At 38.8% G+C, this 12,009-nt stretch overlaps 1 protein-coding gene across 13 annotated transcripts in view; it reads right to left on the bottom strand.

Moving 5' to 3' along the window:
- Positions 1 to 12,009, bottom strand: part of ENOX2 (ecto-NOX disulfide-thiol exchanger 2) — a 454,293-nt gene that overhangs the window by 123,362 nt on the left and 318,922 nt on the right. For all 13 annotated transcript variants that reach the window (XM_033118206.1, XM_033118225.1, XM_033118235.1 and 10 more), the window contains one exon: positions 4,593 to 4,748. In XM_033118206.1, coding sequence (XP_032974097.1) covers positions 4,593 to 4,748 — 156 coding nt within the window. The remainder of the gene's footprint in view (positions 1 to 4,592; positions 4,749 to 12,009) is intronic.

Raw genomic sequence — 12,009 nt, 5'->3', positions numbered from 1 at the left:
TTTTTGGTTTGCTTTCTAGACCTCTGACTTCTCCATCCATCCATCCATCCATTCATCCATCCATCCATCCATCCATCCATCCATCCATCCATCCATCCATCCACCCATCTCTCCCTCCCTCCCTCCATCACTCTAGGAATATTTATTGAATACCTACTATATGCCACACACTTCTAAGTGTTTGGGATACATCAGTGGGGGGAAAAAACAGACAAAAATCTCTGCCTTTGTGGGGTTTACATTCTACAAATTACATATTTTGTTAAAAGATAATAAGTGTTATAATAAAATTAGAGAGAGTAAGTAGGATTGGGAGTGTGGCAGGGAGAGCTACACTTTCAAATATGTTGTCAGGGTCACTGAGGAAGAGACATTTGAGCAAATACTTGAGGGAGGTGAGTGAGTTAGCCATGCAGATATTTAGGGGAAGAGTATTCCAGGTAGAGGGAAGAGCCATTGCAAAGACCCTGTGATGGAAGATTGCCTGGTATGCTCACGGAACAGCATGGAGGTTGTATAACTGCAACTGTGAGTGATGGGGAAGAGAGCAGCAGGAGATAAAGTCAATGAGACAATGTGGAGAGGGAGGGAAAATCACAAGGAGCCTTCTAAGGCATTAAATAGATTTTGGCCATTATTGTGAGTAAGATAGGAAGCCATTAAATGGATTTGAGAAAAGGAGGGACATGAACTGACTTAGGTTTTAAAAAAGACCACTCTGCCTGCTTTCTTGAGAATAGCATGAAAGGGGCAAGGGTGAAAGAGGAAGACCATATAGAAGGCTATTGCAATCGTTCAGAAAAATATATAATTATGAATATAAACTGGGTCATAGCAGTAGTTATCATGAGAGTAGTAGGAGTCTAGATGTATATTTTAAGGTAGACCTGACAGAGTTTTCCAATAGATTAAATATAGTATGTGAGGGAAAGAAAGTAGGTAGGGATGATTGTTAAGTTTTGACTTGAGCAACCGAAAGGATGCAGCTTCCACTATCTGAGATAGGGAAAGACACTAGTGGAGAAGGTTTGGGGGCAAAGATTAAGAGTTTTGTCTTGAACATATTACATTTGAAATGTCTACTTGACATCTAAGTGGAGATATCAGATAGGCAGTCGAATATAAGTTTGGAGTTCAGAGACAAGGTCTGAGCTAAAAATATAATTTAGTGTATTATTGGCATATAGATAGTTTTATAGCCATGTGATTGGATGAGATCATCAAAGGTATGATTGTAGATAGAGAACAGGTCCAAGAACTAAGTCATGAAGATCTCCAATGATAAGAAGTCAGGGAGAACAGAAGATTATCAGCAAAGGAGACTGAGAAGGACCAACCAGTGTGGTGGGAGGAAAACCAATAGTGTGTCTTGGAGTCCAACTGAAGAAAGCATATCGATGAGTAAGGAGTAATCAACTATATCATATATGGCTATTAGGTCAATTAGGAAGAGAACTGAGAACTGACCACTGGATTTAGTAGTATTGTAAGGTCACTAGTATTCTCAAACAAGGGATGTTTTGATAGAGGGGTGGGGTGAAAGCATAAATGAAGATTTATGAGAGAATAACTGGAAACTGCTAGTAAAAATTAAGTCTTTTGAGGATTTGCTGCAAACTACTTTTGCTCTTTTAAATTATGAAATGTTGGAATTCCTCAAGGTGCTCTGCTTGGTCGTCTTCCCTTCTTCATTCTATACGATCTCTCTGCTGGTCTTATTCATTCTTATGCCTTTAAATGAGCTAATGTTTCAAGAAGGATGAAGGGGTCACTAGTACTAACTATAGCAGAGAAATAAAGTAATTTAAGGACTGAAAAGTATCCACTGGATTTAGCACTTAATATTTAAATGGAAATGCATTAGAGTGATGAATGATTAACTACTGCTTTAATTTCAGTACTTTCCACATGGAAGTGTTCCAGGAAAGCATAGACTTGAAGTTGGCCTGGAGAGGAGTGTGATATGAGGAAGCAGTTGAACTTGACTAAAGAGTGGGCAAGTGCCAAGTAGAAATGATGGATTGGAAACAGTCACTTAAAGCAGACCAGTGAAAGGCTTTTAAAGTCAGGAGTTGGACTCTGAATTTGTGGGCAATGGAAGCCCCAGGATTTTTAGGGTTCTGTACATGTGACACACACCTGGATGAAGTGTCAAGTGAGAGGGGAAGGAATTGATGCTAAAAATACTTTCTAATGAAGCAACAAGACAGACACAGATTGGATGGGTGCATAAAGAGACCGAGGGTCCCTAAATTAGACGACCTTATTGCTGAGAGGCCGTGAGTGCAAGAAAATATACCAGAGATAGGAATAAGTACTAGGGTTTATAATCAAGGCCTTATCAGACAGGGTTGGTGGGCTTTGGAGAAGATAAGGTATTTAGTCATACCAAATCCCTGCTTTTCCCGTCTCACCTGCTCTTCCCATTTCACCTACACAAAGTCTTGGGGCTGTTAACAAAAATGGCACTTTTGCTATGCTTTCAGCAGAGAACTAAGGGAGACTTCAGCATTTGTATTTTTCCCACTCAATTAAACTGAGCGCCCTTTTAAGCAAAATTCAAGTTCAAAAAATAAACTAGAACATCAATTTACTTTAAGCTGTGTCAGAAGTGTTATTTTTTTAAATTAATTTCTAAAGCCAGGTTCCTTCCCAGAAGCCACCACTTTATTGGCACTGATTGTCCTGCCAGCATTCTTAACACAAAGCTGAAGAACTAAAGGATTGAGCCACGTGGCTTGTCCAACTCAGGACTGAGAAGGCATGGTTGTAGGTGGGGAGAGATGTCTGTTTCTTTTACTATAGACTACCAAAAGTTAGAGTCTCTTTAAGCCATATATTTCTAAGTTCATTTTAAGACTGCTCAACAATGAGATCTATGTGTTATACACAAGATATCTGTACTATTCTTTCGAAATTCAGGGACAGAATATCTTGTAACGTCATCCCTTGCACCCAACCTAGACATTACAGATTATGAACCATCCTTTTAGGTTTGACTTGATTGAGACTATGAAAGCCTAGTGCAGGATGATTATGTGATAAATGAACGATGAAACCAGCAAGATTCTACCTTTACATCAGCAGGAGGTTTTAACACTGGCAATGCCTAAATTCATGGCTTTTGAAGTGGAAAAAGGTAATATTAGGGATACACAGCTTTCTCTATTCCAAAAGCAACACATGAGAAGGGAGGGTTAAAAAAAAGTCCACTGCCCATTTGTAGGGACAGTGGCACTATGAGTAAGAGACAAAGGTGTGACAGTGGTACTCATTCACCTAGACACTAAACACAAATCTAGGACTGGCCATTTGGGCTTGCAGGTAAAGTCTACTAGGGCCATCTTATTCTCCATTTCCTAATTCTCCTGTGACATGCTAGCTCTTCTCCCAATTGAGTTCTCTGAGATACTGACCTCCTAAATTACTTATTGATCTGGAACGAAGTACCCTGCGAACAATCAAGTTCAAAGACTGGAAAAGGGTATTAAGAACATTTTTACTAGCAAAAGAGGCCAAGATGATTTGTTCAACCAACCCTTCCTTATTCTAAAATTCTCTTGCTTATAAGCAGACCATACTAAATCGAATCTGGGTCCCTCCCAGGGCCTGATTCCATGATTAACTGATTCCTATGTAAGGCAGGAGATGAAATAGTTGTCTGAAGTCACATTGACAAAGTTCATGTTTACCGTGTAAGGCAAGTTTATTTGCTCTATGGCCTGGACCCCTGAGTGTGTCCCTTAACAAACAGCTTTAATCTCTTAGCACTAGAGTGATGACTCCCTTAAGTAAGCCACCCAGCATCTCTAGAACTGAGGGAAAGCTTTAATGAAGCTTGGGTCACGTTAAGAAGAAGCTCTTGATAATTTAAAGTAAATAAAATCACAAATAGATCTGGAAACAAGTTTGAGTCAATTATTATTGCTGCTACATTTAAACTGAAATATGGTCACTATATCTTTGCAGAAGTTTTTAACAGTCTAAGGAGAAAACTATTAATTACTGACAAGATATATGTCTAGACCATTTCTACATGAACTGCATTGGCTGAATGGCTACAAGTAGTTTCACTTAGTCTCAATATTCTTCTTTGCCCTCATAGTAAGTTGAACCTCACCTCACTGTCTGTTACAGCTCATTAGTTAAATAGCAGTAGTTTGAATGATGTGTGAATAGCTGGTAGCAGTGGAGCATTTTTTAGCATCGAGTATATTTTCTCATGTGCCTCGCAGGCTCAGACCACACTATTTCTGCCATCATCAGAATGTAAGCCTATTATGAAAAGGAGAGGCTGCAAATGTGTTGAGCAATTTGTGTCAGGTGTCTCCTGTACTAACACACTTGAATTCCTTATCAGAGAGCATTAGAAATACATTTTAACATTTGTACTGCAACCAGCACACAGAAATCTGTTGCTCTCTGCATAAAATTTAACCTTGGCTAGCAAGAGAAAAATTTCCTGTCTTCTGTTTTCTAGGTGAAGTTTCTGAAAATACATTTAGGAAGCCCTTGGGAATTCTTTTGAAAAAGAAGAGTGTTCCTAGACACCAAAATATTGTGACTTGTGTGGATAAAAAGCAGAATATTACTTGGATTTGGAGGGAAAAGCGTGCAGCTTTTACAGTGTATTATCTCTTTCACTACTGGCATGTCTGGTGGAATTGGAGGAGGTACTATTCCCAAGCCAGGCATCATCGGGGTTATCGGTGGAATTCCAGTCATCATTCCGAGAGCAGGATCAAAGTCTATAAAAGGAAAGAGAGAACCATAAATGACACCAGGCAAAGTCAAGTGGAGGCAGAACGTTTCCTTATAAGTTTCATACCAAAGGTCTATTACAGAGACAGGATATTTAAGAAAACATGATACGTGTATTGGTTATTACCAGGTCTTAAATATTATATTATACTCGTGCATTGTCCTTTTGGGATGGGGCTGTTTGTTTATGTTTGACCAGTGCCATTTGTCTCTACATCTCATTTTGATATCCAAAGCCTTTCATAATATGACTGTGCCTTGTCTATTGATTTTGCCTTCCACTAGTTCCCAACACACACCCTATGCTTCACTCAGACAAGTCTTCCTGTTGTCCCTTGTAACACTTCCTGGCTTTTTGCAGTGTAGCATGGTGTTAAGAGCATACAGTTTTGGGGATTAGGCAGACCTGGGTCCTAGTTCCACCATTTGCTTAGCAGAATGAATCTTTTGAACTTCCATTTCCTCATTTGCAAAACAGGGTTAGTCCCATCTACCTAATAGGGAGCTGTGAGGAATAAATAAAATGATGAATGTAATGTGCTTAGCATAATGCATAGTACAAAATGCTCAATAAAGAACTATTTTTCTGTGCCTTTGTTCATGTTGTTCTTCCTGCATGGAATAATTTGAGCCTCCCCAAATTTTTCCCATGCTCCAAGGCCTGGCTTATGGCCCACCCTCCCTGAAGAATCCTTTCCAGATAATTCTGGTTCATTTTTAACTCTGTGTCTAAAAACGATTTGTTCTACACCTGTTGCCACTGAGTTTTATTTTACATCATCCCTTGCTTCATTCAAGGATACTTCTAGTATGTATGGGGGCCCCCAAACAAATATTTTTTTTTTTGTGGGGCTTGTCTATATTCACAGTTTGACTCACTCCAAATCAGTATTGACACTGCTCTGGTGGCACAATCTCACATGATACCATGAAAGAAATACTGTACCAAACAGCTGGAGTGATTTACTTGCCAGACTACACTCTCCTGGAACCAAAACTCTGGGAAGACTCCATAGGCATGAGTTCTGAAGCTTCATGGGGGCATCTAGTTGACTCCACATGTGGGATAGAGGATTGGGGAGTGACCCAAAGGAGAGAAATGGGAACTGGTATCCACTTAGGTTCAGTTTGAGATTGGGGCTCCTTGCTTAGATGATACCGCAAAACCTGATCAGTTTCAGAAAATGGAGAAAGACTTAGAAAATACCGATACAGGGTTGCAAACCACGGGGTCCCCTGAGGTGCAGGCCCAGGGCAGGGGCCCCACTTGCCTAGGTCTAAAGATGGTACTGACTTGTTTACATTTTTTCTTTATATCCAAATGCAAGTCCTTTGAGAGAAGGGAGTGCATTCTACTTCTTTATTTTCCCACCTCTCACACCTGCCCTCTGCTATAGAATGCACAGTGGACTACAAAAAACCCCAAAGTATTACATAAGGACTTCTGATAATGTAGGGGCAGTTGCAGTAGCAGTAGCAGGTCCTACTCCTGAAAACTTTACTCACCACACAGGCCCAAGGTTGGAATGCCTGAAAGCATGTCTCCAAGGTGGCTCTGTATCCCCTGGGTGGCTCTCTAAGATGTTGTTGAAGGAAATGGATCAAAACAGTTGGAATAATATGTGGTTCCTACAGAAGCAGAACTTCAGGTACAACAGGGCTAGTAGGAGAGAGTCTTATGACTGAGCAGATAAGCAGGCAGGGGGCACATGGGCATCCCCTATTGCAAGCCAACCCAAGAGAGCAAGGGCATTCTCCATCCTCTCACATGCCTGTTATGCATGTCAAGACCCTAGACATGTTTTGGAGGAAAAAAAATTCTTCCAAAAAGTTTTATTTTTCTGAAATGAAATTAACTTTTAGCCCTCACGTCATCTCACTCAACATGCATGTGTACACAGGTGCATGAACACACACACAGACACACACACACACACACACACACACACACACACACACACTCCTCCCCTTCCTCCCTGTGGCTCTCTTGTCCGCATACTAGTTATATGACATTGAGGAAGGTTTGTTAATATCTGTGTGCCTCCATTTCCTTTTCAGTAAAAGTGGGGGTAAATAATGACATTTATCTCAAAGGACGAAAGGACAGAACAGATAAAATATCTCTGGCATGATAGGTGGTAGTCTTGATAGGTGCCGTGTTTCCCCGAAAATAAGACCTAGCCAGACAATCAGCTCTAATGCGTCTTTTGGAGCAAAAATTAATATAAGATCTGGTCTTATTTTCCTATAATATAAGATCGGGTCTTTAATATAATATAATATAATATAATGTAATGTAATGTAATGTAATGTAATGTAATGTAATATAATTAATGTAATATAATATAATACCGGGTCTTAAATTGATTTTTGTTTCAAAAGACGCATTAGAGCTGATTGTCCGGCTAGGTCTTATTTTCGGGGAAACAGGGTAACTCCTTCCTTCCATTCAAAACATGCATACACACACCAATAAATTTACTTATTCAGACATTCATTCCAATATTCCACGAACATTTGTGATAGCCTTCTACATTTCAGGCTCTAAGATGTGGATGGGGGTCTAGATCTTCCTTTCCATCGTGGAGATTTTAAGGCCACTGATATTCTGTCCCTTTGCTGTAGAATAAGAGCACTGTGATTAAGAATGTCATTTATGTCTGGAAAATTCCATTCCTTGTATATAAGATTTTGGAAAAATTGTTAATATTATCTCACCCATTTTACAAACTATTAATTTTTAGCAGGCAAAGATCAGATTAGATTGTGTGCCAACTAAACAATCACATCTATTTTTCCTCTTTTACTGAAATGTTTGCCTTCCTTTTATTGTTCTGCCTGCCTCCTCATTGTTATTCATATAGCTCTGTCACTCACAACTCTACCTTACCACGTATTACAGAAACATCAGTTCATTAAACAAGTTCTGCCACTTCGACAGAGAAAGAAATGCCTGTCTCCATGTACTGTCTACTAATAAATAGAGACAAACAAAAAGCAAATACACAGGATAAATATAACTCCTGAGTGATGTACTCGCCACTCTGCTGTTTCATATGATTACATTAATATTTTATGAAACTCATTTAAAAGCAAATGTATTCATGACATATGGCTAAAGCCAGACTAGATAAACTCCCTTTCTTCATTGTGTTCAATGTGCCAAGAGTTCCACAGGTTACACTGCCCAGCAGGGCTTGCTAGATGGCAAGTTATACATGACATCTCAAAGGCTCCTATAACACTGATTATTTTTTTAATTTATTTTCAACCATTAAGCACCAAAGTAGATGCGAATTTCCAGTGCCAACCAAGAACATAACCATTTGAAATCATGGGCCTCATACAAATATTGTAGAACCTGAAAAATCAAAGAAGTCCAACAATTTAAAACACATTGGGACTAGAACACCAGAGAAATTCTTCCCATTTTCCAGACCCCTGACCTGGCTTGAGGAATACTGTTAGCAAGTACTTACTGTGTTTCCCTGAAAAATAAGACCTAACTGGAAAACAAGCCCTAGCATGATTTTTCAGGATGACATCCCCTGAACATAAGCCCTAATGAATCTTTTGGAGCAAAAATTAATATAAGACCTGGTGTTATTTTCAGGGAAACACGGAAGTATTATCACGTATCTTAGGAATCCAAACTTCTGAAGGATATTTGAAATCATTTTATCAAAGTGTTGTGTAAAAGGCCAAGATATTCCTCCAAAGTCCTTTTCACAATAAATACCCTTTTTTGTTTTTAACATCTCTTCTTCTAGCACTCTTTCCCTACCACTTTCTTGACTCTGGGCATGGCCATTGGTAGAACTGTCATAAGAGTTTGTTTGTGTCTTCCTCTTCTGATTCATGCACTTCCCAAAGTTCCAGCTTACTGCAAATGCTGTGTTTTACTTGGGCTAGCTTGCCCCTCAGAGTTACAATCATGTAATGCCTCAGTGTAGCCTTAAGCCTTCCTACTGCCTAGCAACTTGTACTTACTTAATCTAGAGTAGTTACCTGGCAATATTATCATCCTCCATTCTCTGTACACATTTGAGCCAGGGAGTTGCAATGGAGGCAAGTGCCATTTCTAAGCCGCTGTCCAGTTATCCGTATGTCCATCCATTCAATCTCCAATGCCAGGCTCTCTACCAGGTGTTGGGGTTGAAGGGATGAGTAAGACAAAATCCTTGACCTCATAGTTTATTTTTCAAACAGCCATGCAAACAGTTACAATGTTGTATCATCAACTATTATCATCATTATAATTGTTTATTGGGTATTTACAATGTCCCAGGCACTCTGCTAAGCATTAAACAAGGTAAGCAGAATATGCAGCATGCTTGTGGAATGGAGTGTGATTGGTTAACAGAGTTAACTATTTTCAAAGAATGAAAATAGAAACTGCCTTAAGCACCCAAACTAAACTGACTATGATTTTTCTGATTATTGAAAAGGTGCTTTGGGACCTAGCAGGGCCCCAGGGCCCCTGTCTTGAGCAATTGTTGCTATATTACTGGGCCAGTTGGAACAATGCCAGATGACTGCCACTGTACAAGATGTACTAAGACTAAAGATGTCTACAAAACACTAGAAACTTTAGAGGATGCCCATCTTTGATGCTTGACAAAGACAGCACACATGACAATTTTATGGTTCAATCCTTGATATTTTCTAGCAGACCATTTCACTCTGGTTTTCTTTCTGTAAAAAGCAACCTCCACTTTTGTAGCAAAGTTAAGGGACAGTGTCCATACTACTACTAATTATTAATTGAGCGTATATGAGTTTCCAGGTTTTATACACATCTTCTCATTTAGTTTTTACAACAATCCTAAGGAATGGGTAATATTCCCTATTTTACAGATGAGGAAATTGAAGCTCATAGAGTAACACAGTAAGGCCATACAATAGGTAGGTTTTACTAACTATGTTCTCAATCTTTAGTTTATACTGCTTCCCACAAAGTCCACAGGGAGGAAAAAAAAAGATGCTCTTTGTCAGATTAAGCTGTGTGTCTACCTACTCAACCTGTAGCAAGTCTTGAAATGTTCCTGTCCAAGAGGATACCTTAGGGCTGCTTATCTCTACACCTAGAATTTCCTGTTGAGATATTCAATATATGTATTACCACAGTGTTAGGTAATTTAGATCCCTCTGTTTTAAATCCGTTGTCTCAACTTTGACCCACGGGAGAGGTTGGAATTTTGGCAATGCATGAACTGGACGTAAGCAAAGCTAGGAGGTGACACATGTTTACTATCCTGCTTGCCTTTTCAGGACTGGACTCTGGTTCTGGCTGCCGGGAAGCCCTTTCATAACCTCAGAAAGGCTCTGCCTGCACATTGTGATTTCTCCCCATCCAAGTCCCCCCAGATCCATAAAGGCATTTCCAATCTTTTAGGTATTCTGGAGACCCTTTGAGCACCAAGAGGTAGTGGGCACTTACAGTAAAACCACTAAAACGCAACCATAGATTAGTCCAAAATAATTGTTCCAAATAGGATCTAGTTATATATGCATAATTAAACTGTTTTATAGAAAATTATGATTCCAATTCAGATATACATTACTAGGGCATTCTTGCTATTTCCCAAAAATTCATTGGAAAATTAGGAATTATGCCTGGGTACAAGAAATTTTAACTGACTACAGTTCTGACTGCCTCTGTTCTATGCAGATCCTTGAAAAGACTTTCCAGGAAGTCAACCTGAAGAGAGAACACAGATTTCTAAGGACAGTTTGGCTGAGCTGCAAAATAACCCTGGACTTATCACCTGCCCTTTTGGAAATAGAGCACAGGTTTCCAAATTTTTTGCACAATGACTCTCAAATTCTATCAACATTCCATCCTGTTTCTCCAGAAGATCATCAAAACCTTTGTTTCAGGCCAGCTGAAAAGTTTAGTCAGGGCCTGACTCATCTACAATGTCAAACAAGGTAGCAAACTAAGCTTGGGTGGGTTATGCAGCGTAATTTCAATTCATAAAGATTCTCCCCAATAAATCTCAACTTTGATCCTAAATTTCCACCAATGAAGCTTTATTTCTTTATAAAAGTTTTTGCAAATATCTACCTTTCTAGCCCTCCTCCCCTTTACTACTTCCTACTTATTTATACTGTGTTCTTGCCTCATTAGAACATTTGACAGATTCGGAGTCATACCCTCAACTCTCATCCAGGGATACTGTGAACACCTTTAGAGATGAATAAAAACAAATGAACAAACAAAACAAAAACACAAACACATAGATACAGAGAATGGATCAGTGGTTATTAGATGGGGAGGGGGTTAGGGATGAACGAAAAGCTAGAAGGGGTCAATTGTGTGGTGATGAATAGTAACTAGACTTTTGGGGGTGATCGCTTTGTAGTATACACAGATGTCAAATGATAATCTTGTACACCTGAAACTTATACCGTGTTTCCCTGAAAATAAGACCTAGCCAGACCATCATCTCTAATACATCTTTCGGAGCAAAAATTAATATAAGACCTGGTCATAAAATAAGACCGAGTCTTATATTAATTTTTGCTCCAAAAGATGCATTAGAGCTGATGGTCTGTCTAGGTCTTATTTTTGGGGAAACACGGTATAACAATAAAAAATAAAATAAAATTACCTACATACATATATTTAAGGTTTCCAAACTCTTAATTTGCCAGGAAAACACGTGGGAATAATAGTAGAAACTAACCATGTACCTACCATTCATGTAGTTCATAAAAGACAGAACATTTTTTTTCCAATTGACCAAAATTTTTCTTTTTTTTCTTTTTCTTTTTAATTAAATTTATTGGGGTGACAATAGGATGAATCTTGAGATTATTGTGCTAAGTGAAATAAGTCAGACATTAAAAGTCGAGAACCATATATGACTTCACTGATATGTGGGATATAAAACTGAAAGCAACAAAGGAACAGGCAAACAAATAAAGAAACAAAGACAAAACATTTTAAAACCAAAAATATAGGAAGTCTATAATCTCAGAATAAAGACATATAATAGTTCTTTCAATTGAGCAAATTCAGCTTCATGAAAAATTCACTATATTCTTAGTTTTTACACTTTGAAACAGATTAGGAAAAGTAATATCAACTGTTCCTGGGCTACACACCAGTGTTTGGGATTTAGAGGTCACTCAACTACCTCACTTAATGTATACCCCTATATATGAAGCTCCCCATGAAAACTTCTTTCAGAACTAAAATGTCAAACATACACACACACACACAAAAGTGTTAAGGGCCATGAA

This window comes from Rhinolophus ferrumequinum, chromosome X (genome assembly GCF_004115265.2).
Source record: "Rhinolophus ferrumequinum isolate MPI-CBG mRhiFer1 chromosome X, mRhiFer1_v1.p, whole genome shotgun sequence".
NCBI classification, from domain to species: domain Eukaryota; kingdom Metazoa; phylum Chordata; class Mammalia; order Chiroptera; family Rhinolophidae; genus Rhinolophus; species Rhinolophus ferrumequinum.
The sequence above is the reverse complement of the archived record's forward strand: the minus strand, read 5'-3'. Positions and strand labels throughout refer to the sequence as shown.